Source organism: Callionymus lyra, chromosome 13 (assembly GCF_982586985.1).
Source record: "Callionymus lyra chromosome 13, fCalLyr1.hap1.1, whole genome shotgun sequence".
NCBI classification, from domain to species: Eukaryota; Metazoa; Chordata; class Actinopteri; order Syngnathiformes; family Callionymidae; genus Callionymus; species Callionymus lyra.
In genome coordinates this window covers 6,814,085-6,830,217 of record NC_141830.1, presented here as the reverse complement: position 1 = coordinate 6,830,217, position 16,133 = coordinate 6,814,085, and the positions used below count along the sequence as shown (strand labels likewise).

General features: G+C 40.7%; 1 protein-coding gene across 1 annotated transcript; it reads right to left on the bottom strand.

Annotated features, from left to right (window-relative positions):
• Positions 1-48: 48 nt before the first annotated feature.
• acss1 (acyl-CoA synthetase short chain family member 1) lies at positions 49-15,870 on the bottom strand. The gene is made up of 14 exons (XM_087804923.1): positions 15,564-15,870; positions 14,516-14,612; positions 14,257-14,456; positions 11,230-11,405; positions 10,945-11,097; positions 9,573-9,720; positions 8,874-9,011; positions 8,485-8,577; positions 4,557-4,669; positions 2,801-2,927; positions 705-832; positions 572-635; positions 382-503; positions 49-315 (listed from the first exon to the last, which is right to left on the bottom strand). Exons 1-14 carry the CDS (start codon positions 15,868-15,870, stop codon positions 145-147), a joined length of 2,037 nt encoding a protein of 678 aa, XP_087661049.1. The 3' UTR covers positions 49-144.
• Between the last annotated feature and the right edge of the window lie 263 nt (positions 15,871-16,133).

The following is a 16,133-nucleotide window of genomic DNA, read 5'->3' as shown; positions in this document are numbered from 1 at the left end:
TGGTGCCAAAGATTTGTTGAAAAAAAAACTAAAATCAGTCAAATGTGGTGAAATGAAGCAGCTCTAGTGTTCAACGATCAATACAGTTTTTGTACAAAACATTTAAGACTTCGATCGACCATTAAAACTTCGAGGTTCAAATCGTCATGACTTCTGAGAGAGCAGCTCCTGGTGACCCTGGATGATCTCCTGCACCGCCGCGGGGTCGTCCAGCGTGCTGAGGTCACCCAGACTGTCCAGCTCCTGCTCGACCACCTTCCTCAGCACTCGCCGCATGATCTTCCCCGAGCGAGTCTTAGGCAGACGCTGCACGACCTGTGGGACGTTCAGAAGGCGATTAGCTCGCGGTCGTAGGTCACCTGACACTCCGGGGGGCGTTACCTGGACGTGATCCGGGCAGGCGTACTTCGCTATCTTCGTGGACACCATGGCGTTCAGCTCCGAGATGATGTCGTCGTCCGATGCGTCCACGTCCTTCTTCAGCACCACGAAGGCGTAAACACCTTTGAATCAAAAAGGAAAAAAAAACTCAGCTCACTCTTAAAAACGTGGTCCCGGGCGGCCGACCCACCTTGACCCTTGATCTGATGCGAGCAGCCGATGACCGCGGATTCGGCCACTTCGGGGCAAAGATTCTACGACACAGACGTTGGTCCGGATCACTTGAAGACGACTCTTTCTAAGACATCGGCGTTTTTTCTCACCACTGCGTCTTCGATCTCCGCCGTCCCGATCCTGTGGCCGCTCACGTTGATGACGTCGTCCAGGCGACCCGTGATCTGGTAGAAACCTTCTGAGGAGCGGTGCGCGCCGTCCCCGGTGAAGAAGTAGCCTGCAGACATGGTTCAAGACTTCAGGTCCACTAGTGAGGAGGTCTTTTCCGGCCACACAGACCGGTCAGAGCCTGATCTAGGAATTTAAAACTAGCTTGTAGAAACTTGAAAATATTAACATGGGTAAAAATATCTTTCATTTGTTGCAGTTAGTGCGACATAAAAGTAATGGTAGATATTTTCAAAAGTACTTTACATCTATAAACGCAACAGTTTTATTAATTAAACTAAACACATGTAACACATTTGTTAATCTATATTTAATTATGGCTCCATACATAACCTTTAATACAGTGATATAAAATGATAACACAGTTTATAGTCTTGCATTATCTTAACATTATGATCAGATATGAACTTAAATAATAATGTAAAGATAATTGATTAAAAACTACATAAAGAGTTTTGTACTGGAAAACCTTAAAAATATGTTTTCTGTCATGTGAATAGATAGATAGATAGATAGATAGATAGATAGATAGATAGATAGACTTTATTGATCCTTCTGGAGATCTCCTCCGGGAAATAGTTTTTCCAGCACACAGCAACAGTCAATAGATTCATAAAACAAGAACAAGAACAAAGTGGAATAAAAAAAAAAAGTACAAGATGACACGATCTAAAGATAAAGAACATAGAGATCAAAGAAAAGTAACAGAAAAAGAAGGTTAACATGGACTAGAATTATCTTTTCACTAAAAATACAAGATGACAAGATCTAAAGATAAAGAACATAGATCAAAGAAAAAGAAGATTAACATGGACTAGAATAATCTTTTCACTTCACTCCTGCTCCCAAACTCAGAATTAAACAATCTAATAGCAAGAGGAATGAATGAGTCCCTGAGTCTATTAGTGTTGCATCATGGGAGGAGCATTCGTGCACTAGGCTACTGTTTTACTATAAATCATGTGACAAGCCTATTTTTTAACCAGTTTAACCACCAGTAGTATAATGTTGTATTTCAAACATGACTTGAGCTGTGTCTCAAATCGCATACTTGCGTACTTAAACTTTGTATTTTTAGTGCGTAAGTACGATTCAATTAGTTTGCGAAATGTAGCGCACCAGATCTTTAAAGTATGTACTTTTTTGAGTATTGTTTTGATTGTTTAAGCGCTTTGTGACCCTGGTCTCGAAAAGCGCTATATAAATAAATATTACTTACTTATTTACTTACTTACCATGCACACTCTTTGAGACATACTATCTGTCGTAAATGTGCGTACTAGTTAGTACGTACACTATCCTGATACATACTAACCGCCAGTGCACTAAGAGAAGTATGTGATTTTGAGACACAGCACGGGTCAATATTTAACTAAAAACGTCAACCAATCAGTGCAATAACCACTTGATTGACATGCAGATCAGCCAATCTGAGCCATGAGTCTCTATTTTCTTATATCATACGTCATTATTTCTCATCATCTACTCGCAACAGCTTTGGGATCGACCGGTCCAATACCTGATGTTCACTCGTCTTCTGGTTCAGGGACGAATGACATAAAAGTTCACAAAACTGTTTCCCCGCTAAATAAAACATTCAAAATACCTCGGTTGCTAATTTCCTATTTTCCCGATTTGTGTGTAAACGGAGTTTTATTTACCGCAGTGCTTACTGGCTGGAGCTGGCAAACTGATACACACATGATTCACGCTCTCTGCTTAGAAATGTGCGATAAAATGAATAAACGCACGATATCACTCCCAAAAAGTGTATCTGCGACTGACAGATAAAGACAGTATTACGCGCCCTAGATTAGATTCTGGTCGCTTTAATGTTGTTGTCATGGACTGGCCCACTGATAGAAACGGTTGCATAAGAAATACTCACGATGGTTTTTCTGCAACAAGAAGTTCTCGTGTAGACTTAGTGTTTTACTCACTATTTTTTTTTTTCAAACTAAAACACCATCAATAGGACAGAAAATCTATAGGTTAAGAAAGGCCTCGCTGGAACTACCTGGGTACTGCTGGCAGTACGTCTCGATGAACCTCTGGTGGTCGTTGTGGATGGTGCGGGCCATGCCGGGCCACGGCTGAGCGATGCACAGAGCTCCAGAGGTGCCGTTGGAAGTTTCTTCCTGACCCTTGAGGGAAACACAAACACCGTTTTACTCACTATTTCTTACAACAACAAGAACGAGCAACAACGTGTCACTGGGAGATAATGCAGCTGTTATCTGAGTCGTAACAGTAAGAGTTGGCAGTTAATTCTTCATTAACTCAGTAAGTTATGATAGTTCTAAGTCTTGTATGTAGAGCAGTGGTGGGAAATTACTTTTCTTCAGGGGCCACTTTTTATACAGTGGCTGCTGTTAGGGGCCGTCAAGAAAAAAAAAAGTGTGAAAAGTATAAAATCAAGCTGAAATTATTATTTTATTGTACTTTATTAAAAACTTAAAAAAAAAAGTTCTTAAAAAACTCTAGTCATGGTTAGAGTCTAGTAATAAATAATATAAATAAATACAAGATAAATATTTAGTTGCTACACCATCTGTGACCCCTGTGTCAGATACATACAGTGAAAGGGCCACACTTTAAAAACATTTATCATTTAAGAACAAATGACTATTTTAAATGCATTTACTGATAGTAAAAAGTATATTTTTGTGAGTTTCCATTTCATATGAAATTTAATATATATACTGTGTGTATATATATATATTTACTGTAGGTTAGGTTAGGTTAGGTAGAACTTTATTGATCCTTCAGGAAATTTTTTTTTCCAAATTATCCACAGCAAATACAGCAATTTTTCATAAAAAATTATCAAAATAAAATAAGAACAAGAAGAAAGAGAAATAAAGAGAAAGAACAAGATGATACAATCTAAGTCTAAAGATAAAGAACATCGATCAAAGAAAAACAACAAAGACAAAGGATACAAAGATTAACATAGAACAGAACATCCAGATACTCTCACTCCACTCCTGCCCCGAACTCAGAATTGTAAGTAAGTAAGTAAGTAATATTTATTTATATAGCGTTTTTCGAGACCAGGGTCACAAAGCGCTTAAACAATCAAAACAATACAATTTAATAGCCCGAGGAATGGATGAATCCCTGAGTCTATTTGTTTTGCACCTGGGAGGAGCATTCGTGCTTCATCTGCTTCTCTGTTCACTGATGACAGTGTTCAGAGGATGACTGTCATATATTAAATGCATATTTTATCGCAAATACTTTAGTGAGTGTCTGATGAAGCTTCATGAAACAGTGTCATTATCTTCAGAGTCCACTAGATGGCGGTCTCTGCACTATTTCCCTTTGTTTTGAACAACGGTTCTAATGAAACATCCCATCTTTATTAAACTGATGGCGCCACCTACTGACCTCTGAACAACATGACACTGCTTCATGAAGCTTCACCATCTCTAGTATCCTTGATTCTCATTCGTCTACGTGTTCTTTTATTGTTTTTGAACCCCACGTTATTTCAAAAACACATTTTGATATTTATAATTTCGAGGACAAACCTCTTTACAAACATGTAAGTTTTGTTTTGGTACGAGTCGAGGGATCAGTGAAGAAGTCGCTCCGAATGTCCACACAAGCTGCTGTGTTTGCATGGGATGGGTGGGGGGGCACCATGGGTATCAAGAGTGACACAGCTGGGGGATTTTTTTTATAATCCTAATCTGAACCTCGTCCGGGGCCGTTCCCAGCCTAGAGGTTGACACACACACACACACACACACACACACACACAAACACACCTTGTTGTCCATCAGCACCGGCTTGATCCCGAAGAAGGGTCTCATGGCCATTCCTGGGATGATCTCTGCGTGAGGCTCCGAGGGTTTTGGGGCGATGCAGATGCCTCCTGTTTCTAGAAACACAAACAGAGCGGATTACTAAAAGCTGGCTGCTTTGACACACATCTTCACGTCTGCGAGGCGGGGAAATGGAACCGTCAACCCCCCTCTTAAGCTCACCAAAGTGTAGCGTGTTACCACCAGTTAGCTCGTTGCGGTGCAGCTGGTTGTGCCGGGTTGATCGGGACGGTTTAATCGCCCTGGTGGGGTTCGGAGAAAGTAGGACACGACAGATTGACGACGCAATCGTATCGGCAGCCGGTGCCGCGTCGGTGCCAACCGAGTGAAACTGCGACACCGAGGAGCTTCGTCACAAATGCTTGAATGCTAATTATTCCTCGTGACAGATTAATCCATCTATAGAAGTTTAAAATAAATATTTATATACATATCATGTCCAATGATGGTTAAATGTTTGAACCTTTATTTTAAAATTGAGTTTTCCACGTTACAGATTCAATCGTCAGTTTGAAGTACGCCATGAGAAACCTGCTGCTTCATCCGTGCTATTATCGTGCTGGTTATGCTGAAAATGCATTAAATTGGGATTAAACGTTTCATACCGAAGCCCCAAAGAGACGCTAAACCTTTTAAAAACCCAATCTGCCGCTTGAGTGCGTAAGACTTATGATTCCGCCGCTTTTATCTCCGACATATAACTTCACGTGGGTTTTATCAGCTTTCTTACCAAAGTTTGATGAGAAGATTAATCTGTCGCTCACATCTGTTCGATGAACGCCAACATCTGGACCAGTGTGTGCCAGGCTGGCAAACTAAAGTGTGTGAACAAAGGAAAAGTGCTGGAAGTCTTGGTATATTTTTGGTGACGGACAAGGAGGAAGTTCTGTCGAAGCAGGATCATTGTTGGTGGATCCTGTTACAGTTTAAATCTAAGTCTAAGATGATGGTTCTCAATCAGAAATTGAAATATCTTGGCTTGTTTGATCCAACGTTGATATTTTCATGACAAAAATGTCATATTTCCTCCTTTGGTCATGTATATAAGTCGGCTGGTTCGCTTCCAGGCCGAGCAAACTTTCTGTATGGAGTTTGTATGTTCTCCCCGTGTTGTGTGGGTTTACTCCGGACACTCCGGTTTCCTCCCACAGTCCAAAAACATAGAGGTTGATTGAGAACTTGGGGAAATTGTCCTTAGGTACGAGTGTGTGTGTGAATGGTTGTCTGTCTTTGTGTGCCCTGTGACAGCCTGGTGTCCTGTCCAGGGTGTCCCCTGCCTCTCATCCAATGAAACTGGGATAGACTCCAGTCTCCCCGCGACCCCCATAAGGGATAAAGCGGTAGAAAATGTACATTTCAACTTTTTAAAAGGCGGGATTTATGTCTTACGAAACTTGTAAAGCTACTTTTTGGTTGTTTTTTTTATTCGCCAATTGATTGCTTGTGTCCTCAGAACTAATTTGCACCAAAATAAAACAATTTGATGCAGAAGTGAGTGAGGTGCGGGCCCTACATGTGGCCCTTTGACTGTATTTCTGGGGCCATCATTAGGTCAGAGTACAATCTTTAGAAATGCTTTTTGATCGCTAACTAGCATTTTTATTAATATTAATTTCAACATCAATTTCAACCGTATTTATTTTTCCTCAAAATAAGTTTGAATTAAATTAAATAAATCTTTAATCATCTTTAATACATGACATTTATTTATACTTTAATAAATAATTGCATCTCATTTAGCCAAGTTATAAAATGTCATGGCACATTTTCTTTTACATTATGTTACTTCCTGATCAGAATCAGAAACTTTTATTACCAGGTTTGTTAACACAACATAAGACATCAGTCACAGTATATAATGACGCCGCTGATAAATGTAATGCTCGCCATGGCGTTGAAGCAAAGGTTATTATGTCACAATAATCTACAAAAACCACACGCGAAGAATAGACGTTTAAGACAAAGTAGAATGTATTCCTGTCCACACTGAACACACCGGTGTTCTGCTTGATCCAACATGGCGGCTGTTTGCCAACAGTGGATCAAAAACCTCATCCTCCCTCTGAACCAGCTACTCTCGGATCAAGCAAATGGCAATTATGAATAATGCCATTTAGTCCTAATTGGGAAGCGCTAGTCCGGAGAAAATAACACAACAACATAATCCTGCTGGAGTAGGGTATTTGGGTTACATCCCTGTCTGCCCGGCGTAAGCTCATAATACTCAGATGTTTAATTATCATCCATTAATTATAGTAAATGGCCGTTTGTATGGTAATTAAAAGAGATTTTAACAGTCCTGGTCTGACTGGCTGTCGTAGTCCGCGTGCGGGTCCTTTATCTTTAAGGGGTCGTTGGTTTGTTAAAACACGGAAATTCCTTCCTCGACCTTTTGCGTTCTCGATTCGGTATCAGTGCAGATATTTGACCGTTTTTAGCATTTTTCTGCGACTTTAATCAGATGCTTGAGTCTAGGAGGAAACATCTGGACTACTTAGAGAGCCACATGAGGACACGAAGGAGGAGCTCACACACACCCACACACACACCAGTGTTATGATACAGTGCACACACAGACCACATTCAGGAAGTTATGTAACGGAGCTACAGCAGAAATCTCGCTCCCCTTTAAGAATCAGCGACGTGGCAGAACTGATATGCACTGAGACGTAAACAGTAAACGGCTTCACTTAAGGCTCGAAGAAGCGCGACAACCGCGTCTCCCCATTTGCATCTTCCACACAAGAACAATCAGCATCTATTCCTGTTTTTTCGCTCCTTTCTTTGACATTCTTTCTGGGCCCCAGCGTCGCCATGGAGACGGACGAAAGCATGGAGAGTTGGCAAGAGAACTTCTCATGGAAGGATGGATGGTTATGATCGTTGTGAAGGATTCTTTTGTCTTTTTTTGGGGGGGAAAGTGAAAAAACTTTAAAGAAAATCATTTATACAGGAATTTGTGACGTCAATTAATTCATATACATAATGTAATTTAAAGTATTTACATGATATTTCATGTAAATAGCTTTTCCTGATAAGACATTTTCTCTCTCTGTTGTTAGAAATCTTCATTTTGACTTGTCTTCATGGTAATGATGATCAATGGAGTTTAAACCTATCAAGCAGACATTAAAAATGTCAAAACAAATCTACAGAAAAATACTTGGACTGAAGATGTGTTTTCATTGATCCATTCTTTGATGGTGGAATATGGTTTAGATTTGTGTCATGACAAATATTTTTACTCAAAGTAACTTTTGTTTTGGACTCTTAAAAAACTTTGACTATTTTTGTGCATGTTAAGCCCTCTTAATTATTCAATAAAATGAATATATAGAGAGAAGAAAAACTAAAAAAATTAATTAAGTTAAAATTCAACCCCTCACTAAAAAAAATATTTGAAGTTTTGTTTTTTTAATGAAATTATTTATCATTTTATTTACACTGACATAAGTTCTTAAGTCTTTTTTATTGAAGTGTAAAAGGTTTTGAAATTTTATTTTTTAATTAATCTATTATAAATGATAAAATCTCAATTGCAAATGTCATTTTCGTAATTTAATTGAAGCTTTTTGGGGGTTGAATAATTAAGACACAAACGTCCTACACACACTATTACAAAAACAAAAAAAGAATAGAGAAAAACAACAGAGAAAAGAGTTTTTAAAAGGGTTGAATTTTTAAAAATAAGCAACCTTTCTTTTGATTAAGTTTGTTTGAACGTTTTTTGATTGAAGCTATTGTAGCAAATTTTAAAAATTATATAAAAAAAGACACAAATCGACCTTCCCAGTGTTAGGGCATTAAAAAAACACAATATTGACTCCAGTTAAGAAATCATCATCTTTAGGTAAATTCAATTCTCAGTTACCTGTTTGCCACCACGTGTCCACCACCGGGCAGCGTCCTCCACCCACCACCGTGTGGTACCAGTCCCAGGCCTCCGTGTTGATGGGCTCCCCCACTGACGGAGAAGATCGAATCAACCCTTCATTTCAAATGTATTTCAACGTGACAACATCAGTATTAAACTTGATTTAACTTGCGGTGGTAAATAAAACCACAAATAACATTGTGCTAATGAGCTTTGTTTGTGTTTAAACATGTGGTCGAGGATTACATAAGTAGACTTGCCAGACACGTGCGGTAAAGGTTACATTCCTGTACTGACTGAGCACTAGAGGGAGGGTGAGGAGGTGAAACTGCAAGAGCCAGAACTACACCGTCCTCGTGTCGATCTGATGAAGGAGATCGTCGTACCGGAGCCCAGAGTCTTGAGGCTCGAGCGGTCGTACTTGTGCACCCACTCGTCTCCGTACTTCAGCAGCAGGCGGATCGCCGTCGGCGCCCCGTAGAACTGGTTGATCTTCAGTCGCTCGACCATTTCCCAGTAGCGTCCTGCGGGCGATTAAACAACCTCATCGTCAGCAGATCATCCAAAAAATATATATTCTGCTAGAACACGTGATTCGCTTCGTCCGGATTCTCCTTTCGGTGTTGACAGTACATCATGACCGTGATGTGTGTGTGTGTGTGTGTGTGTGTGTACATAGAGGTATGCCAGTGTTAAGGGTTGACTGTAAACAGTTCTTTTGGAAACAGATAACAGGTGGAGATTCAAAATAACGTCCTGCCCTGATTCACACGAGTTCAACTTTTCTCTGACGCTATCAACTTGATCTTCTTTCTTTAGTCGAGTTCACTCTGAACTGACTGAACATTAATCATACCAAGACGTTTCTTGACACTTGGGATTAAACTTTACACTGTTATTTTCTTAACAACATTCAAATGAGTCTATACGCACAAGTACTGTTGGACAAACAAACTTAGCAAATGTTTGTCAACAAACTTAAACTGCAATTCATTGTATCTAAATGTATTTAGAACGAGTTTCAGGATCAAACTGGATCTTAAATGAACCGCCGCTGAAAAACCAACGCCTTCTGTTAAAGATACCTGGGTTGGGGTAAATGGGGGTGCTCTCAAAAAGAACCGTGGTGCCCCCGTTCGCCAGAGGTCCGTAAACGGCGTAACTGTGACCCGTTATCCAACCGATGTCTGCCACGCAACCGAAAACATCACCGTCGTGGTAGTCGAAGACGTACTGAGGATGCAAAGACAACGTTGCAAAGTTAATGGTTGGATCTGTAAAGACCAGGAGGGTGAGTATGACGCGGTACCGGACCAGCGAGTCGTGCCTGAACACTTACTGAGTCCAAAGTAATGAGTGATAATCAATAATTAAAGAGTTTTGTTCTATAAATATTCTTAAGGGCAGCATTTTGTCTGTTGTTTGTTTGAGAGGTTGTGAAGTGAGAGAGCATTGGAATCACAGTGACAACTTTTATTAAACACATGTAGATTTCATCAAGGAAATGAGGCCAAAACTGAAAAATGTCTTCTTTTTCTTTTGGTCCATTACAATGGTTTAATGACTGAACCGGTGCTGCTATGATGCCAGTATCCACGACTCCTAGACTCTCCTCTCAGAACACAATAAAGAAGCACTCTGACCTACACAAAGGCAACAGTACACTTACAGAACGCACTTTATATACCTAAAGAAAAGTTATTGGAGCTAGAGCTGTAGCTCGTCCCCCACGTAGAGTAACAAGACTTGTGGATATCGATATTGACTTATAGTAAATGTTAAATATAATGTTTTAATTTTGTTAATCTAATCGTCCCTTCATCAGCAAAGCATTTAGATGATACAAGGTGGTAAACTCAAAGAAAATTTAAGTTTAAATTTAGGGTCTCATCTATTTTTCATGTGTTTTGGCTAACTTTGAACAGGAAATTGTAAGTAAGTAATTATATTTGTAGAGCGCTTTTCTAGACCAGGGTCACAAAGCGCTTAAACAATCAAAACAATACCCAATAAAATATACAGTTAAGACACCACTGAGACAAACACAGGAGTCTTAGAGAATCAATGAAATGCCTGCACGAATAAAAAAGTAAAAATATATTTTTTTAATTGATCCTGAAAGAAACTGGAAGCCAATGTGAAAGGAAAGGAAATGTGAGTTCTTCTACTAGAGCGGCTCAGAATTCTCGCTGCAGAGTTAGTAGTCCAGACGACACAAACGCATGGATTACAAGCTCCAGATCATGCTATGACAACATTTTCCTAAACATTTTAGATGAAAGTCCCTGATACACAGTATATACAACAATTCCTGAAAATTAAATTCAAATATGTTATTGAGGTATTTGACTAACAGATTAGACTTAGACTTATTAGGCTCTTATACCACTTCAAACATTCCCTCCAGTCGAACTTCTCGAGGCAAACAAATGGCGTGAACTTGACGTCCAGACTTACCTTCTGTGTGAGCGCGGTGTACAGCAGGTATCCGGCCTGAGTGTGGACCAGTCCTTTGGGCTTCCCGGTGCTGCCCGACGTGTACAGGAGGAACAGAACGTCCTCGCTGTCCATCACTGCTGGTTCACATACCACGTCCTCTTTCTGCATCTCCTTTGGATCCACAAATAATGTGTTAATCATCATTTAGGTCCTAAAAAATACACTTGTCCAGGTCTGAAGGTTCTAGATCTTATGAAGCCGAACCCTTCTCACCCAATGGTTGGTTTAGTTTTCCATCCCTACCTCCTCCAGTGGGACATCTTTCGCCGTCATGGTAACGGGAGTGTCCGTTCTCATCGCCACAAACACCTGCTTGACCGCCGGACATTGCTGGACCGCGGCGTCCACCGTCTTCTTCAGCGGGACCACCTTCCCGCCTCGGACGCCCTGGTTGACTGTGATCACCGTGTTGGATTGAGCTGCGATGACAGACGGGTAAAGTCACTGGGTGTCGGCAGACACACACAAGTTAAGACACGCGTAGTCGAGGTGGATATTGAAGTATTCCTGCTGCGGTTATAGTCATTTCAAATCCAAGCAAAAACTCCACCGACTTGTTTCTTTATCGCTGAAGGGTTAGCAATATGCTAATGATTGAAGATATATCATTGACTTTAGCTTTTGATGTGTCACTGACTGATCTTAATCCTGTACTCAAGCCTCGTTTGACATTTAGCTTTGCCTTGTTTTAGACTGTTTAGGAACGTATTTACACAGCCATGTTTGTTTGCTTGTTGCAAACATTTTCTCAATGGTACACGTAAATTTAAAATATTTGACTGTTTAGTTTGTCACAAATCTATCTATCTATCTATCTATCTGTCTGTCCGTCCGTCCGTCCGTCCATCCATCCATCCATTAGATAGTTTGTTACAAATAATTTGTCATTTTAAAGTTTTTGTTTTCCATCCATCCATCCATCCATCCATCCATCCATCCATCCATCCATCCATCCATCCATCCATCCATCCATCCATCCATCCATCCATCCATCCATCCATCCATCCATCCATCCATCCATCCATCCATCCATCCATCCATCCATCCATCCATCCATCCATCCATCCATCCATCCATCCATCCATCCATCTATTAGATAGTTTGTTACTTTTGTCATTTTAAAGTTTTTGTTTTCCATCTTTCCATCCATCCATCCGTCCGTCCGTCCGTCCGTCCGTCCGTCCGTCCGTCCGTCCGTCCGTCCGTCCGTCCGTCCGTCCGTCCGTCCGTCCGTCCGTCCATCCATCCATCCATCCATCCATCCATCCATCCATCCATCCATCCATCCATCCATCCATCCATCCATCCATCCATCCATCCATCCATCCATCCATCCATCCATCCATCCATCCATCCATCCATCCATCCATCCATCCATCCATCCATCACTAACTAATCTTCTAAGTAAAACAAAATAACCTCCAGAATTGCATCTCAATCCCTCTCTGTGAACTCATTCTTGCAGCTGCGTATGCATTTTTACCGTTAGCATGAATGTGTGCCACACAGAACGCTCTTGCCATTATTATTTTCCTTGGATAGTGTTTGCATTTTCTTGACAGGATAAACCTTTGAGAAGTTACGGCCATTTGAACTGAGCGTGGCAAATGATTTGTGAGTGTTTAAAAAGTGTTTCAGGAAGTTAATGTAATATAATTACACAATAACTCGCCTCTTGTTCCTCTTTCAAATAGAATAACAAGTTGGAGTATTTTTTAAAAAAGGCGGCGAAGAGCTTATTAAAAATGTATTTATAGTATATTCATTGCTTTATTATAGGTTTAAGATTGATTTGTGTTCTGTTGGTTTGATACTGTCAAAGCTCCATGAAACATCCAGAGCGAACTAGTTAATCCTTCACAGCATATTTTATGTGAAACAAGTGCCAATTTGATTTGACCCCGATGTTCAAAGCGGAGGCAATATAGTTCATCTCTGAACGGTCTTTTATAAATCAAAAGGTAGATTATTTGCAGCAGAAAGTAACATCGTAAAACCAACCAAAGAATTGTCTTTCTCATGAAACCGGACCAGACTTTGAGCTCATAAAGATACGGTTGTTTTTCACCTGAGAAAATAACGATCCAGATAATGTCACAAACGGTCGTGTTGGTTTTACTTTTTGTGTGTGTGTGTCAGACAAAATACATCTAACCTGCACCTGTCATGTCTGGCTGACAACAGTCATGCATCGGTGCCAGCAGTAATTACCGTTTAGATAACACAACTCAACGAGTGAGGAATGAGGAATCCACACTGAACTCAAACGACTCGACGAGTCATAAATCAAACAAGGCTTCACTCTAAGTCAGGTGTTGTTTATATGAGACTGCACACGTGCTCATTTCTCAACACACATAGGCTTCTACACACCTTGTTTTTATTTCTTCTTCCTTCCTTGTTCTGTGCAACTAATGCTACGTTTCATAATGATTTGATTGAAAAAAGAATATTGTGTCATGACAGGAGTTCCTGGTCCTAATCTTTAAGAAGAATCTGGACTTTGGGACCCCCAAGAAAGAGGGTAATCTTAGTTAGCTATCAGGAACTATCTCTCAGAGGATCGCCCTTTACAATATATGCATTCTGCAGTTACGTAGTGTTAGCGATGTCTTATCTAATCTATCTTAACTCTTGTTTTTCATATAGTTACTTTGTCCTCTTTGAATCCTTCGACCTTATATAATGACATTGAATGTTTCCCTTTCTGCACTACAACGTCTTTTAAAAACGAAAACTTCCCACAATACAAGCATTTATTATACATTGAAAGGAATGTCAGCAAAAGACTTATACAGCAGCTTTCAATCAAAAAGTTGTACTATTATAACCTTAAGTTGATTTAATATTTTGAAAAAGAAAACAAGCAGTTTATCCTACACATAACCAAATTATTAGTAACTTATCTGCTGGTGGAAAAAGTCATTTTCAGGTCAGAATTATTCGTGGTAAATAATGTCCTATGTATAGTTAGTACAGGCTAACGATGCTAAGGTTGGGCCGCCATTGTTTGGTCCACTGGTCTAAAGTTCCGTCTATATAAAGTACATTACGACCATAATCCCTGTTCACACTCTTGCAGAGTTCATTCTCTGCAAATAACTTTTATTGCCCGGGTAAAGGATTATGACCCACTTTTGGAACCATCAGTTGAGGAACATGAAGCTAATACCTGCTGTGCAACAATACTACGAGTAAGTCAACCTTGTTCTGAAGTACATGCCTTGAGATTTGTAAGTAATAAACAGGAATTTCCAGCATCTCACTCACCGTCCCTGATTCTCTCCGCCAGGGCCTCGGCGCTGAAACCCGCAAACACGACGTTGTGAGCGGCGCCGATTCTGGCGCAGGCCAACATGGACGCCACCGCCTGCGGACAGGGCGGCATGTAGATGGTGACGCAGTCGCCCTTCTTCACCCCGTGTCGTCTGAGCAGGTTTCCCAGACGACACGTCATGTCCAGCAGCTGCCTGCAGGAGAATGAATCAGTACACAACTCACTCTAGACTAAAGCAAACCAGTGACACACCTGTAGGTCACCTTCACTTCAGAACCGGGCTCGTCCTTTTCCCAGATGAGAGCCACTCTGTCAGGGCAGGTGTGGACATGTCTGTCCAGGCAGTTGACTTTTTGTTGACACACAGACAAAGAATAAAGTTACAATTCACTCGTTCATTTTCACAATTAATACTGTTTAAAGTCCAATCGGCCCTAGATTCATCTGCTGTGGACCTCCCGGATAAACCACTCCAAAATCTCGGAATAAGAAGCTATTATTGAAGCTCATATTATTGAATAAGCTTCAATAATATTATGACATTTACACGCATGTATTTGAAGGCAATTAAATATCTGATCAATCTTTCTTGATTCCTAAGTCATAGCTTAAAATGATAGTGACAATCTTAGTCGGTTTCATTTTGATGTGGTTGTTGTTGGTTCCGCCCAGTTGTACATACACTAAGTCCCTCAAAAATAGAAGCGTCATGAGATCAATTTAACTCTCTGGAGATGTAGAATAACATCAGTTCTACCATGAGCCTCTCACAGATGCCTGAGCTGTCCGCTCTTATATTCTCATGTTGATACAATACGTATCACGATACGACATATTGCAATATACTGCTATAATGTAGGCACAACACTGAGTTTATTTTAAATAATTATTTGTAGTTATTTACCAAGGTAATGACTAACCAATAGTTCTAAAGCAAGTAAACTGGACTGATAAGAGTTTTGGAAAGACATACTGTGAATATTTGCATGTTAAAAATGGATACAGTGCTGGTGAATACCTTTTAAAAATATATATATATATATTGCAGTACTACAGTGTTCCTATTTTACTGTTTGTATTCCAGATCTTGTACTTAGAAGGTGATAAACATTCAAAGGAACTGAAGTTTTTAGAAGCAAGTCTGGGCTTCTTAACTCCAGCTGCTGCCCCCGTGACTCAAAAAAGATTCTTATGTATATGTATGATCAAGATATTTCTGGTGTCATAACTAAATATTGACACCTCGAACTTTCTCTCAGCTTTTCCTAAATAAGAAGAAGAGTCTCTCACTCCATCTTACCGGAGACGTTGAGTTGTCCTCCCTCGAACCACTTCACCTTCCCCCGGCTCAGGTCACAGTCCTGGACCCGCTCGAAAGGTCGGATCCAGTTGAGTCTCTGACGCGCCACCGCGGCCCAGAACGCGTCGGGCTTGGAGACGGAGAAGTCGAGCAGCCCGGCTCGGTCCCGAACCCCGTCGAACCCCGCAGCCTCCGGCAGGAACGCGCTCGCGTCGCTGCGCCATCGTTGACCGTCGACGCACGAGCGGGACACGCGTGGACCCAGACGTGAGACCGCGAGCCTCGAGCACCGACAGGTGAGAAACATCGTGAGGAAAGAAAGTGACTGAAAAGTGTTTGAAAAGTTTCTTCATCAACCAGAACTTTTCTCCTCCTGCGGGAGGAACACAGGCGGGAGGAGGTGCTTTAAAGGGCGGGACACACTCTCTGCCGACACTTATCTGTAATAATAATGACTCTATTGACCAACAAACGCTCCCTTTAAGAAGTGAAAACAACAGTTAAACAACCAGGATGAAAAACGAGTGACACATGTGTAATAACAAAAGTGAAAGTAAATTGTGTCTTACA